This window comes from Lytechinus pictus, chromosome 10 (assembly GCF_037042905.1).
Source record: "Lytechinus pictus isolate F3 Inbred chromosome 10, Lp3.0, whole genome shotgun sequence".
In the NCBI taxonomy this organism is placed as follows: Eukaryota; Metazoa; Echinodermata; class Echinoidea; order Temnopleuroida; family Toxopneustidae; genus Lytechinus; species Lytechinus pictus.
In genome coordinates, this window is record NC_087254.1 from 10,067,924 (window position 1) to 10,082,786 (window position 14,863).

Consider the following 14,863-nt stretch of genomic DNA (forward strand, 5'->3'; position numbering starts at 1 on the left):
GCGAAACTTTAAAATGTCATAACTTTCTTATTTTACATCCGAATTTGATGATATTTTCAGTGTTATGCTTGTTGGATATTTCTCTTTTATTAAAATCAACTTTTTTGTTGGGGTGGACTTGTTCTTTAAAAGCAATGCCAAGTGAGGTCTGGCCCAAGAAATAAGAGCAACACTGGACTTCATTTTGTCGACATCTTTATTTTGAGTTTAGTTCAGCTCCAAATATATTTTAGGTTCTTCAGCAGCAATCTACATTATATTTGTTGTTGAAAAAAAAGTGATGCTCATTAATTTATTACAGAAAAAAATAATACGAGATATATAAACAACAAAAAATGCATGGGGCGTCAAAAAATTTCTTGAAGATGAATGTATTCTTTTTATTTCACAATCAACTTTCTTTTGTCAGTATTTTTCATGTCCAGGGGCCCATTTCAAAAGTACTTTAACATTATGGCAACTACCATGGAAACCACAATTATAATTGGATGTTGCGCCATATTAAAGACAAATTAAGTTATGATAGTTGTACCTCTTTATGAAACAGGCCACAGGAGTGTCATTGCCATTCTGTTTAGAGATGAAATTTTGTTTCTAACATTTTGTCAGATTTCAAACAATCCTAGATCTCTGTTTCCAAAATAAAACATTAGTCCAGAAACGTTCCGTCCAGTACCCATCATTTTTATTTTCACAGTAACTGGTTTCATGTATTGATATTTGATAGTGCATTACTAGTGATAATGTTAATACATGTATTTGCATGAACCAAATTTCTGTGATGTGCAAAATGCTCAACTTCTCTTATCTGTGAACAAATCCTGAATTTAAATTCAAGTATAATTTAAGAAATAAATATATTTTTAATAAATGGTGAACATGCTCAGACGATATTTTCCAGATCTACAAAAGAGGAAGATCATAATCCTTCACAATCGTAATTTCTGCAAATTGAGACTGACTTGCAACTGTAACAATGGGAGATGTACATTGGCGGTGGAAGCCAGAAAATAAAAAAAAGGTTATCAACTAAAAATTTAGGGGGGGGGCCGTCCCCCACCTCAAATTTAGGGGGGACCTGTCCCCGCTTCCGCCGCCTATGGAGATGTCAAAGTGAAAAATTCAAGTGGAAATTAGAATAACACATTTAATGGTGTCGTTGTTTATAATACGATATCAGTCATTAAAGTTGTAGATTTCCTGCAAATGATTTATTTCATATGGATTTATCATAAGTAATTCAGATGTAATCATATATACACCGCTTTTAATTTGTTGGTGATGCTGCATGTCTGACATTGCATCTTTTATGTTGAGACTGTTAACAGGTTGTTAGCTCTGGCAAACTACAAACCACTGTCCCTTTGTTAGCTAACAATCGGATGAGTATTGAGTGATGTCAGAGCATAGAGCTATTAGCTTCATGGTCAGAGGGAATAAGATATCAGCTCTCTTTTTAGCGGTGGAGCATAGCAAGTTAGAGCATTTTCCGGTTAACTTTTTTTTTAATCTACGAAACATATTTGGATTCTTAAATTGTGAGATGTTTATAACATCAATAAGAATCGACTTGGAGTTAGATGACACAAAACCTTTAATTCCTATAGTAGTATGTTCAATGTTCAGACGACCGAAATTTAACCTCATAGCAATGGAGCTGGCATTGAGGTAACTTTTACAGTGTGGGACAATGGGGGACAAGCTGGAGAAAAATTTATCTACAGTTATGTTGTCACCATGACTATCAGTGCTTTGAAAATACTGCAACATTGTGTCCTCGATTTGAAGTGAAGTTGGGACTTGAAGACTGGACTGATGTTGCGGACGTGCCTGAAGATGATGACGAGGAAGACTGACCCACGTTGTGGACAGATGTCACCCACCATTCTCCCGCTCAGTTTCTTCCTGCTTGGTACAGGCTTCTCCTGGTGTGTCCACATCAAACACAGGATCCAAGATTGAACTTGTTCTGCTGACAGAAAAATCATATGTTCAAATTTATTTCATATGTTTTACTCGTAATAATGAATACTAAAAAAAGACTCTCATGTACCAAGTCGATACAGTTTGTCTGTTCTTTAATTCATTAATATTCGAAACATCTTTAGTTTTATTTTATTATATTATATTTTTTAAGGGTAATTTTCTGAAGGCAAATGGCTCTCACTTCAAGGAAATGCAACACCCATTAACCTGTACTATTTTACACAGGTAGTCAAGTACAAATATGATAAATCATATTGAATGAAAATGTGGATGTATAATTACAGGAAACGGGTTAATGTAAACATGAGAGAATGAGCCAATCATCAATGTATAATTCAAAATGATTTGTATAGTTTGTATGAGATCGCTCACATCCACCCTGCAGAGTGCACAAAGTGCAAATTAATACCATAGCTGTTGCCCGACCGTTTCCTGTTGCAAGGAATTCCTGTCAGAACCCAGAAACTAAACCTGGGTTAAGTGCAGCACAATATCAGAATTCATATTTATAAAATACATTTCTTTGCATGAATTCAAATTGATATACACATATTCTCTCTTCCCTGGGATAAGAAAACAAAATATTGAATATCTTACTCTCGATTATGTATGTGGGGAAGTAGGAATTCCAGTGCCTCAGTGTACTTGTATTTACGTGCTGCATTTGAGGGAGCTCCGTCACCACTCTTCCTCTCCATTTCTGTCGTTTTTTAGGAAGTTGTCCCTCAACTCGCTACATCACCTTAAAATAATGAAAAAACAACACGAAATCTAATTCCTATAACCTCTGAAAATTTTCATTTCTGTTTATGACTCATTTCAAGCCCTACCCACTCCCCCCCCCCCCGAAATATTTCAATGTGAAATTGGACAACATGCTTTTGATAGTAAAGAATTTTGCCTCCATTTTTTTTTGCTTGTAAAAGTGACGTGATATTTATATTACGTATTTGAGAGGTGGGGTTGGTATACAGTTTTTAGTCCACATCACAAAGCAAGGTCTCTTTCTGCATTTACATACCCTTGCTCTTGTGTCTCATTTAATTTGTTATTTTTTTTTTAAACACTAGACTATTTTACACATGTGCAAACAATTTAAAAAATGGCCATAATGACCAAAACTTACCATTGGTATTCATTGAATTACAACAACCAGAAGTTAGCTACAGTTGTTAGATTGTGAACTTGATTTGCTTTCAAACATCCACATACAAATATAACTCTTTTACATTGTTCAATATTTTTCTTCAAATTGATAGTGAAAAAATCGTGAAGTTTGAAAAAAATTAATATGACGTAAAATGATACCAACCTGAGATTACAAGCTGACGCCCAATGTCATGTCATACATCATTGTTTTACTTCTGTATCCTTGAACATCTCCAATCTCTTGTCATACAGGATTGGATTTTCCTACACTTCTAGGATAAGGGCTTCCTCCATGTTGGTTATCTGTCATGCAACACATTCCATATAAATTTTGTTAGCAAATAATAATAATAAAGGTTTAAAGAATTGCAAAAGCGATTAGTGAAAGGCCAGTGCCCAATCAGCAATTTCTTACATTTACATTGTAACTGGCAGGCTTGCTGATCAGGGTCCAATTTTTATAATGCACAAATAGAAATTCTCCTAATTGAAATGATTTTGCTTAGTTGTAGAGAAAAGTGATCGTCTAGAAATTCCTTCAAGAGCTTGAAATAATAATTTTTTATCATTTGAAAAGTACATGTAAACATAGGGTCATGTTAAGAAAAAAAAAGATAGAGGCACAATTTTTTGCTTCCATGAGAGCCTATAAGCTAAGCCATATAATCTTTTTTTAGGGATGAAATGTTTGTTGAATAAAATGTCAGCAAATTATGTCTTCTCTGTATGATATACGTACCCAATCACTTCAGCCCCCCCCCCAAAAAAAAAAAAATATTAATAATAATACTAAATAAAAAATAAACCAATGAAAAAAGAATGAAATTACACAAATAAAGCAATCAAATTTTGGAACAGAAATGTGCAGATTTATGCCAGCACACAAAGGACATATTTCATATTGAAAAAGGGTCACTTTTGTTCTGGGGGATTTCTATTTCGGGCAAGCCAGTGCCAACCCAAACCCCTTCCCATCGCCCCACGATTGAGCTGCCCCTGGATAAAGGAAAGTGCGCTCATTTTAAAATCCTTTACATAATAACAGACTGACAATTTTTGACAAACTAGAAACAATAACTGTTTTTAATGCAAGTTCTCTCCAAAATTATAGTAGCCTAAATTTAGTGACTAGGCCTAGACTCTATATTTCAATGAAAACAAGTTAATTAGCTAAGCCTATGACGTCATATGGGGAGGATTTAGAGTCTAGGTTTTTACATTATTTATTCGTAGGCCTAGTCTTTTCCAGAGAGTTTGTGGGAAATAACTAAGTTAGCCTTACTCCTTAGCCTAGGACTCCAAAATTCCTACTAGGGTCTAGATCTACTTTCCACCATTTGTTTCGATCTAGAACAGATCGACCAGAGGGTCCCACAAAAATATGGCCAAACTGAGCAATCGGTCTAACTTCTTTCAGTTCAGGCTACCCAAGTTTCACCACTCCAGATCCCCTCTTATTAATTCCTTGCCACCCTCCTATCTGCCACTCTTGCTGCTGACAAAACGACTCAGTGCCTAGCTCTCATCTATTATAGACCCTACTACTAAAACTAAAGTACTAGGCTAGGCTAGTCTATATCTTAATAATTCATCCCGGAATTCATCATATTCGTTCAGAGGTCTAACTTACATGTACTAGTGTTACTAACGTTGGACCTATGTGTAGACTCTAGACTACCGAGGCCTAACGTTAGACCAACAACAGGTCTAACTTTTGTTAACGTTACTTATATAGGTCTACCTAACGTTAGATCTAACTATAACTATAAGTAACGTTAGGCCTAATGTTACTGTTAGTTAGACTCTAAGTTAAAGATAAATGACAGTTGTGGTAACGATTTCAAAATGAGTTCGTACAGTCTACAGAATCCAACGAAATTACCACCAAAGTGTCTGTTTGTATATATAAAAAATATGTGCCAAAGGATTCCGGAAGAAATTGTGTAATTGCTGAGAAATTAGCAAATAAGCACGGGATTTGGGTCAAGGCAAGTGTCGGGCCGACATTCAAAGCAATAATTTTTAATAGTACACTGTCCCACGTGCGCTTATCTGTGTTGGTGATCTTCAGTATGAACATTTTTCAGCGTAGATTTCAAGATTTCACAAAGTTCAGTTCATGTAACTGTACCATTATACCAGATCTAGATCCTCGATAATATAGTGACAATTAAGCTCGGTTTTACACACTTTCTCGTGAAATCAGTGTTTCCTGCAACTAGGCCTACTTTCATTTATCTTCAAGTCTAACTTTCTTTATTTAGTAATTACGTTAGGCCAGTCTAATTGATTATCGAGTCTAACATTAGGTCTAAGTAACGTTAGATCTAACTTTAGATGTAACTTAGACTAGGATATTAACATCTAAGTTAGCCTATCTAAATTAGATACGTCTTGTTAGACCAAGTCTATATAAGACTAAGCTAACTTAAGTTACGTTAGATCTTCGTTAGATCATAACGTTAAAGTCGTTAGGCCCTAGCCTAGGGCTAGGCCCTATCCCAGATTATTATTTCCGGCCTTATATTATTTGGCCTTATTTTCTTGTGCTCTACTTTCTGGGGCTCGGTTCTACAGTATGCGAAATGACACTTGTTCTTAATTAGTTGCTTACCAGACCAAGAATTGCAAGATCAAGTCCTCCTTCAGTCACCTCTCTTCAGGAGTTCAGCAGGTAATACACGTAGACCTACGTGTATGTGCGATTTTGCATTTAACACGTAAACTCCCATAGACTATCACCGCAGGCGATTTGTCGCTTGATCAGAAAATATGTAGGCAATGACGTAATTTATCTGGACTGTGATTGGCCAGAAGTGAAAAAACCGTGTGCCGTGCTCTGAAAATGGCTTGCTGATCGATCTGCAAATCCGGCAAATTACGCCGTGTTGTACAATACGGCACGGCACCGTTGAAGTGGAAACAGTTTCATAGGATTTAGTGGGGATCGATTTTTTTTGCCGTGCCGGATTGCCGTGGTGCCGTGCACGGTCGCCGTGCCGGATGCGGTGTAAACGGGCCTTAAGACGGGGCCCTGATCTGTCCTCAGCGTGAGGTCAGGCGAGGTCGCACTCGACTGAGATCTGTCATCGCTGGGCCTGAGCGAGGCCGCACGCGACTGCCACGAAAGACTTTCCTTGTCGTTACGTAAGCGAAGCTAAGGATGGTCGCTCTTGAGGAGCGAAAGTCTGACCTCAGCTGGAAATGTTGGAAGGACGCTCAGGCAGAACGAGATGTAAACATCCCGCAAACTATGCCAATTAAGGACTATGCGATTTATTAACAAGCTCGGAAAGGCTTTGCTCTCACTGAATACTGAGAATGTTACTGCAAATACAAATTCGTGACTGTAGTATCGAACTATCGATACAGAGTGTGTTGATCGATAATCAGCAGAGAGATCGAGAGGTGATTAAAGAAACGGAACAATCAAAGTCAGATCAGCTGTTCATGTAATTTTGTTGATGGTGAACTTAATCAGTTATTATATTGGCGACGAGGAGAAAATAAACCTACCACAATTTGAGAGATTTTCTGTACACGATGAACCAACTACAGTTGGTTCAAGATCCCTTCAAGATGGACCATATACGTGAAAAGACTGGACAATTTATTCACAGCTTTCGCTATTACCGACGCGAAGCAGCAGCGGGCACTCCTCCTTCACTACGCCGGGCCGGAGGTGTGCGATATCTTCGAGTCTCTGCCGGACACAGGTGAGTCGTACGAGACAGCAAAGAGTGCTCTGGAGAAACATTTCTGTCCTCAAGTGAATGTTGAGTATGAACGATTCGCCTTTAGACAGTGCAAACAAAACGAGAGTGAGACAGTTGACCAATATTGTCGTCGCTTACAGCAGTTATCTTCATCTTGTGATTTTGTAAACAGGGATGCTGAAATCAAATCCCAGATCATTCTTGGTTGTCACTCTCAGGAACTTCGTCGTCATGCGCTGAGAGAACCACATCTGCCTTGGAGAAGCTCCTAGGTGCGGCTCGCGCTTTCGAGCAAGCCGATCGCCATGCCTCCATTATTGAAGGCACAACGTCCGTCCAAGCGATTAACATTCGCTCTTCTAAGGTCTATCAGCGACAACAACAGTCGCCCTCCCAACATCAGTCTTCTAACACTACACGTCGCAACTGTGGAGGTATCTTTCCGCATAGAAAGTAGCCTTGTCCAGCAAAAGGACAAACATGCCATTCATGTGGTAAACTGAATCATTTTGCGAAATACTGTCGCAGAAGGAAGGGTAAAACCACAGGTGATAAGCAACATGTTCAAGCTACCACGACGCACAGTGATCACCAACCTCAGAAGTCAGACCCTGTCCCTGACCTTCAACAGCAAAGTGAACATTACCTGTTTCATATTCAGGATAAATCAGTACCTGCTATGCCTAAACCAACTGTTACAGTACATGTTAATGGAACTCCCATTAAGGGAGTTATTGACACCAGGGCATCAGTCATGGTGATGGCCCAGAAAACCTACATTCAGCTCAAGCCACAACCACATCTGGTTGCATTATGTTCCTGTCTATGGCTACGGTAGTAAAACACCACTTGATATTAAAGGTATTTTTTCAGCAACGGTTTGCTACAAGTCTACTTCTGTCAACACTACAGTTTATGTTACCTCCCATGATGATGACACGCTTCTGAACTTAGCGACAGCCACTGCGCTTGGTCTTATTGAGTTTACATACGCAACATCGTCAGCGTCCCCTGAATCGGTCTATCCAGATCGCTTTACCGGGATAGGAAAGTTAAACACTTATTGCTATCACATCCAAGCTGATCCATCGGTAACTCCAGTAGCTGTCCCACATCGACGTATACCGTTCCAAATGCGCGATAAGTGGTCAAGGAACTTGATCGCTTAGCTAGAGAGTGATATCATCGAGAAGAACACGCCTACGCCATGGGTTTCGCCCATCACTGTTGTACCGAAGCGTAATAGCGAAGCCATTTGCATCTGTGTTGATATGCGCAACGTCAACACTGCAGTCAAGCGAGAACGTCACATCATACCTACAGTTGATGATCTTATTGCTACACTCAATGGCGCTACAACGTTCAGTACGTTAGATTTGAACTCGGATTATCATCAGATAGAACTCGATGAGTCCTCCCGCCAGTATACCGTATTCTCTACACACGTAGGACTATTTAGGTACAAACGCCTAAATTTGGGATTATCTTCAGCAGCTGAAGTGTTTCAGCATGTGATCCAGATGACATTTCAAGACCTACCAGGCGTTGTGAACATCAGCGATGATCTACTTGTTTTGGACCGGAACAAAGCAGAACATGACACACGACTTCATGAAGTCTAAGTGTGTCTTTAACACTGATCGCGTTGTATACTTTGGCCATGTCTTCACCGCCAATGGTATTAGCCCTGATCCTCGAAAGGTGGAAGCGATCCATGCAGTTGCGGAGCCACAGAACGTCTCAGAGATACGCAGTTTTCTGGGCATGGTAACTTACTGTGCTCGTTTCATTCCAGATCTCGCGTCAATATCTGCTCCTCTCAGAGAACTCACACGAGCTGATGTGCCGTGGTCATGGGGACCGCCCCAAGCAGCAGCATTTCAGCGTATCAAGGACCTTGTTCTAAGCACTGTACCATGGGATACTTCAACCCAGCATACTCTTATGTCCAGATGTAATAACATTAAATTGCATTATACAACATATCCCCCCAAGTATATCTGTTTGGTTCAGTTCAATATCCAATTTTAAACGCAATAGGTTTTGATGTGTTACCAGTTCATGCAATCAGCTTTAAGTCAGCTTGTTTGTATTTACTAGTCTATCTTCATATTACATGGTCAATTGGATGGGCTGTTTCACAAGTCTTCCTGAACGGGTGCGATATCCCTGCGTATTGTTAGGGTAGTGACCTACGTCGCAATGTTCCTCGGGAGGTGGAGAATTGGGACGCGCCTCAGGATAATTGGTGTTGTCATCATCAAGAGGGATAGAGGAGCGCAGTTGGCGGGTGATCACCCGACCATGTCGGGCTTGGTCTCGGATCCACACTCCGTCACCTTGCTGGAGTGTTGGTAGGATACGGGCTCTATGTCGTTGGTTGTAGTGCTTGGTCTGGTTCAAGCAGCACCTTTCTTCTTTCTCTCTCACATTCTCCAAGTCTTGTGCACTGACTTGTGGCATCAGAGTTTGGGGTATAGTGGGAAGGAGGGTCCGTAGTCTCCATCCCATAAGCAATTCACATGGTGCTAAGCCGTTCTGGAGGGGCGTAGAACGGTAACGCAGCAAGGCAAGGTCAATGTCATCGTTCTTCTTCAGCATGGACTTCACTGTTCTGACACCCCGCTCTGCTTCCCCATTGGCCTGAGGATATCTTGGTGAACTAGTGGTGTGGACAAATCTCTACTCCTCTGTGAATCGACGGAATGTCTCATTTGCGAATTGTGGACCATTGTCTGAAATCACAAGATCAGGTATACCATGTAAATACCATGCAAATATCTCTTTCAGAGACTTGATCACCGCCTCTGAAGTGTGTCCATGTAGCCGTTTTTACCTCGATCCAACGTGAATAGTAGTCCACCACAATCAGGAACACCTTTCCCTGATATTCAAAGAGGTCCATCCCTAGCTTCTCCCAAGGGCGAACTGGGAATGAGGATGTCATCAGTGGTTCTTTAGTCTCCTGACTATGGATGGCACACCTAGTACATCTAGAGATCATCTTCTCCACTGACTTTCAGAGGCCTGGCCACCAGACCGATTGTCGAGCCCTGGCTCTGCACTTTGTGATGCCTTGATTACCTTGATGTAAACGCTCTAGGATGTCCAATCTCAGAGCCCTTGGGAATGACTAGTCGTTCATCAAACAGGAGCAAGCCATCGACCACACTGAGGTGTCCTCTCTGTTCAAAGTACTGTTTGATGAGAGGGTTCTGGGGCATATAGTCAGGCCAACCTTTCTCACAATATTCACTGATCAATGCACATTCCTCATCAAGCCTTTGTGCCTTTCTAATCTCTTCCAGTCTCTGGTCCGTTGCAGGTAAGTTGTGGGTAGAAGAGGATACAAATACTTCAGTCAGTTCATTAAGCTCAATGTCCTCAGCCTGTGGGAATGCTACTGGGGCTCTTGATAAAGTGTCTGATGTGACTTGTTGTTTTCCAGGCACATATTCTGTGGTTGCATTATACCTCATTAGCCTTAGTCGAAACCTCAGTACCCTCGGGGGCAGTTTTGATAGTTTCTTCGTGTTGAGTAATGCCATCAATGGCTTGTGGTCTGTTTCGATCTTGAAGGTCATGCCAAGAACGAAGTCATTGAAATTTTCACATGCCCAAGTAGCTGATAGAGCCTCCTTCTCTATGACTGCGTACCGCTGCTCTGTCTCTGTCACTACCGAGACGCATAACACACCGGTCTTCGGCGACCATCCTTCTGAGTTTGGAGTAGAATTGCTCCCATTCCGGTTGACGATGCATCAGTGGCGATTGTTGTAGGCAATGATGGATCATAGTGGGCCAGAACTCAGTGGAATCTGTCAGTATTGCCTTTATTCCCTCAAAAGCTTGCTGTTGTGGTCTATCCTAGCACCATCCATTATCCTTCCTCAAGAGTGCACGTAGTGGCTCATTCATTGTGGAAAAGTTGGGTAGGAATTTTCCAACTTGGTTGACCATACCCATGAACCTCTGAAGTTCTGTGATGGTCCTCTGTGGTGGAAATTCTCGGATGGCTCTGGTTTTCTATGGATCAATCTGCACTCCTGTCGAATCCACAATGTGCCCAAGGAACTTCAATTTCTCTTGTGAAAATTCACACTTGTTGTTGAGCGTCAGTCCAGCCTTCACAAATTGCTGCAATACTGCCCTCACTCGAGAGTCATGTTCTGCCTTCGTAGCTCCATGAATCAAAACATCATCCACGTGGCAGATGACTCCATCCAACCCCTCTATGATACCAGACATCGTGCGTTGGAATATCTCAGGGGCAGACGTGATTCCGAATGGTAGTCTATTGAAGCAAAACCTACCAAACGGCGTGATGAAGGTTGTCAAGAGCTTTGAGTAATCGTCCAAAGGCAGCTGCCAAAACCCGCTGTTTGCATCCAATTTGGTAAAGATAGTTCCTCTACCTAGTTTGGCTAGGCTTTCGTCAACTGATGCCATTGGATGGACTTCACGCTCGACCGATTTGTTGAGTTGTGTAAGATCTACACAAATCCTGATTGCCCCGCTAGTTACCATACCAGAACACCACTTGGTAGGCTCAGTGACCGGAGAAATTACCCCATGTTCTAACATTAAGTCAATTTCTTTCTTCACTTTGGGCAAAAGGGGATGGGGTACCCTCCGTGGTGTGTAGAGACATACTGGTTTTGCTCCTGGAGACAGTGTAATGTGATACTCCTGTTCTAGTTTCCCCAGTCCACTGAACAGTTGTGGAAATTCAGCTCTGAAATCCACCTTTCCTTCCTTTTCCTGTTCAAGTGTCTCCACCTTTGTCAACAGATTCAGCTATTCACATGCTCTCTTGCTAAGCAATGAACAATCTTGATTCCTGACTATGTAAACAGTTTCTGACACTTCTCTGCTTTTGTTTTGGAGAATTACTTCCATCTCTCCCAAAACATTTAGTGTAGTTTTCCCTGGTCCACATAGCTTTCGCCTTGCTGGTTTCAACCTTCTTCCATGAAGCCATTGGCGCTCATCTGACAGTACAGTCATCGCAGCACCACTGTCCAGTTTGAAGTGGGTTGTGTTTTCATCGACATCAACGTCTGCACTCCAATAATTCTTTCTGTTGTCTTGAACCTCTCCCAAGAAAACAGTTTCCACATCAAGAGAATCCTCTAATTCATGTACCGTGGTCCTTACTCCACTTCGGCAAACTGAGCGAAAGTGACCAGATTTTCCGCACTTGTGACATGTTGCATCTCGAGCAGGGCACTTGGCACGATCATGCCTAGATCGGCCACAAAACATGCAGCTCCCCTGTGTTTGATTTGCGAACTTCTCCTGGCTGCGTATTGGTCTGTCAGCTACAGTTCTTTGTCTTACTTGTTCTACTTGGGCAACATCCTGCATGCTTGATGGCTCACGATCACCTCGAACAACTGGTCTGTTCGCCTTGCGAGCCTCTGCCTGTCTGCTTACTTGGACAGCTTTCTCCAATATCAGGTCGTCCTTTGCCTGTAACTGATCCGACAAGCTATCATCTAGTACCCCCACAACAATACGGTCACTGATCAATTCATCTTTAGGTCATTGAACTCTTGGGCCAAGCCATATAAATCATTGATGAAAGCATCAATGCTTTCTCCCGGCTGTTGGCTACGTCTATTAAACTTTGCCCGAGCAACAATTGTGTTCTTTCTGATGTTGAAGTGAGTTTCAAATGCTGCGACAACACTAGCGTACGTTGCCGTGTTTTCATCTATTCCCCGTGTCAGTATAATATCATCCGCGCAATCACCCATTGCATACAAAAACGTACTGACCTGTTCACCCTCCGGCTTCGCTGCGAGCCCCGATGCCGTCCGGTATCGCTTGAATCTCGGTACCATTTCGGCCAAGCTTCGGCTTGATTTAGGCCAGCAACCTTCTCAAAAGACTCCGGCAATGGCAGTGATTTATCCATGATTCACCTTTTTACCGCTGCCACCATATACAATTGGGTAAACGTCAGTCAGAGGTTATTGTTCATGCAGGCCCACTTGGCCTCGGAGCGATTCTGGTTCAGCATGACTCTTGTACGCAGTCAGTTATCCCAATCGCGTTAACTAGTCGCTCATTGACACCCGTAGAACAACGCTACTCGCAAACGGAGAGAGAGGCACTTGCCATCACTTGGGCTGTTAGACATTTTCACATTTATCTGTATGGAGTATCATTCGTTGTGACAACAGATCACAAGCCTCTGTTTTCCATGTTCAACGATGCCAACTCAAAGCCGCCAATCCGCATTGAACGTTGGTTACTTCGGCTGCAAGCGTACAATGTCAGGGTCCAGTACCACCCTGGAAAATTGAATCCAGCCGACTATATGTCACGGCACCCGCGTCCTGCCCACAGTGAGGGATCATCAGCCGAAGAAGAAATCACAGAACACCATGTTTCGTTTATCGCAGCACACGCAATTCCAAAGACAGTCACGCATAAGGATATCATATCCGCAACAAGCACTGATGAAGCTCTTCAGAACTGTATGCGCGCTATCCAGGATGACAGCTGGGGTGATCTTCTAGCGTCTGCAGATGCAGCATTGCAGAGTGAGTACATGAAGCCTACATGAAATACGTGATCAACTTACCATAGCAGAAAATGGTAGCATTCTCTTACGTGATCATCGCATCGTCATTCCACGCTCACTTAGACAAAGGCTCTCTTGCGTGAGAAGCACATTCAGCAATCATCAAACCTTTTTTGAAGAAATCAGGGTTGGATGTAAATGACATCAGTAATTATAGACCGGTCTCAAACTTAACATTTCTAGGTAAACTCATCGACAAGGCGGCATGTACTCAACTAGCTGATCATATTGAATCTAATAATATTTTTGATCCTGTCCAATCTGCCTATAGGCCAGGTCACAGCACCGAGTCAGCTCTGATCAAAGTAAAAAATGACATCATGTTTTCTCTCGACTCAAATAATGTAGTTTTTATGGTGCTGTTAGATTTATCTGCCGCGTTTGAAACAATAGATCATAACATTTTCATATCTCGGTTATTCAATAGAATAGGCATTAGGTCCACAGTCTTATCCTGGTTCCAATCATACCTGTCTGGATGGCCTTCGCAAGTTGATATTGATGGCACATTGTCAAATCCCATAACTCTAGAATTTGGACTCCCTCAGGGGTCAATAGTCGGACCCATAGGCTACTCAATATATACTCTTCCAGTTGGTGATATCATCCGAAATCACTGTATCAATTATCATTTTTATGCTGACGACATACAATTATATGTTTCTTTTGATCCGAAGACTCCTGGAGCTCTCAATAATGCACTGGTTAAACTCCAGAATTGTATATCAGATATAAGACAGTGGATGATAGTGAATAAGCTAAAACTAAATGACAAAAAAAATGAATTTTTTGTAGCGGCCTCTACTTATAACTTGCGCAATCTTCCAAATGTTCAACTTGATGTTGATGGTACACTCATTAGACCATCAGAAAAAATACGAAACCTCGGTGTCATATTTGATTCCCGCATGTCAATGTCGTACCATATCTCTCATATATGTAGCACAGTCACTTTTTATTTAAGGAACATTTCTAGAATCAGAAGGTTCATTGACCAGTCTGCCTGTCACAATGCTGTTCGTTCATTTATTGCAATGGGCTCCTTTCTACAATTCCCTCTAATCAATTAATCCGTATTCAACGACTACAAACTTGGGCAGCACGATTAATTTTACAGGTTTCCCGATATCATCCTTCCCAACCACTCTTTAATTCTCTTCACTGGCTTCCTTTTGAACAGAGAATTACGTTCATATTACTCTTGATTGCCTACAAAACACTGAATAAACAGGCTCCACAGTATTTAAGTAACTGCTTGAATCTGTAAACACCAACTAGAGCACTTAGGTCGGCCAGTGATCACCTTCGCCTCACATATTCATTAACTCGTACATTAGCTGGTGACAGAACTTTAACGGTGTCGGCTTCAAAATCCTGGAACGACCTGCCACTAATAATTAGACAGTCTCCAACATTCGCA

At 41.5% G+C, this 14,863-nt stretch overlaps 2 protein-coding genes and 1 long non-coding RNA gene across 3 annotated transcripts; 1 reads left to right on the forward strand and 2 right to left on the reverse strand.

Annotated features, from left to right (window-relative positions):
* Positions 1-186: 186 nt before the first annotated feature.
* LOC135155841 (uncharacterized) lies at positions 187-6,148 on the reverse strand. Its single transcript, XR_010294970.1, has 4 exons — positions 5,750-6,148; positions 3,299-3,438; positions 2,584-2,728; positions 187-1,972 (listed from the first exon to the last, which is right to left on the reverse strand). It is a non-coding gene; the product is annotated as an uncharacterized LOC135155841 (long non-coding RNA).
* A 2,299-nt stretch (positions 6,149-8,447) lies between these two features.
* LOC135155767 (uncharacterized) lies at positions 8,448-8,882 on the forward strand. The gene has a single exon (XM_064105989.1). The coding sequence runs from the start codon at positions 8,448-8,450 to the stop codon at positions 8,880-8,882; it is 435 nt and encodes a 144-aa protein (XP_063962059.1).
* Positions 8,883-10,877: 1,995 nt separating this feature from the next.
* Positions 10,878-12,218, reverse strand: LOC135155771 (uncharacterized protein K02A2.6-like). Its single transcript, XM_064105995.1, has 2 exons — positions 11,745-12,218; positions 10,878-11,630 (listed from the first exon to the last, which is right to left on the reverse strand). Exons 1-2 carry the CDS (start codon positions 12,216-12,218, stop codon positions 10,878-10,880), a joined length of 1,227 nt encoding a protein of 408 aa, XP_063962065.1.
* Between the last annotated feature and the right edge of the window lie 2,645 nt (positions 12,219-14,863).

Excerpts from the sequence above, each read along its gene's own strand:
- LOC135155767 (XM_064105989.1), top strand. The coding sequence starts at position 8,448 with ATGACACACGACTTCATGAAGTCTAAGTGTGTCTTTAACACTGATCGC.
- LOC135155771 (XM_064105995.1), bottom strand. The coding sequence starts at position 12,218 with ATGCAGGATGTTGCCCAAGTAGAACAAGTAAGACAAAGAACTGTAGCT. Across the intron at positions 11,631-11,744 it reads ATGTTTTGGGAGAGATGGAA|GTGGAGACACTTGAACAGGA; the intron begins GTAATTCTCCAA and ends CTGTTGACAAAG.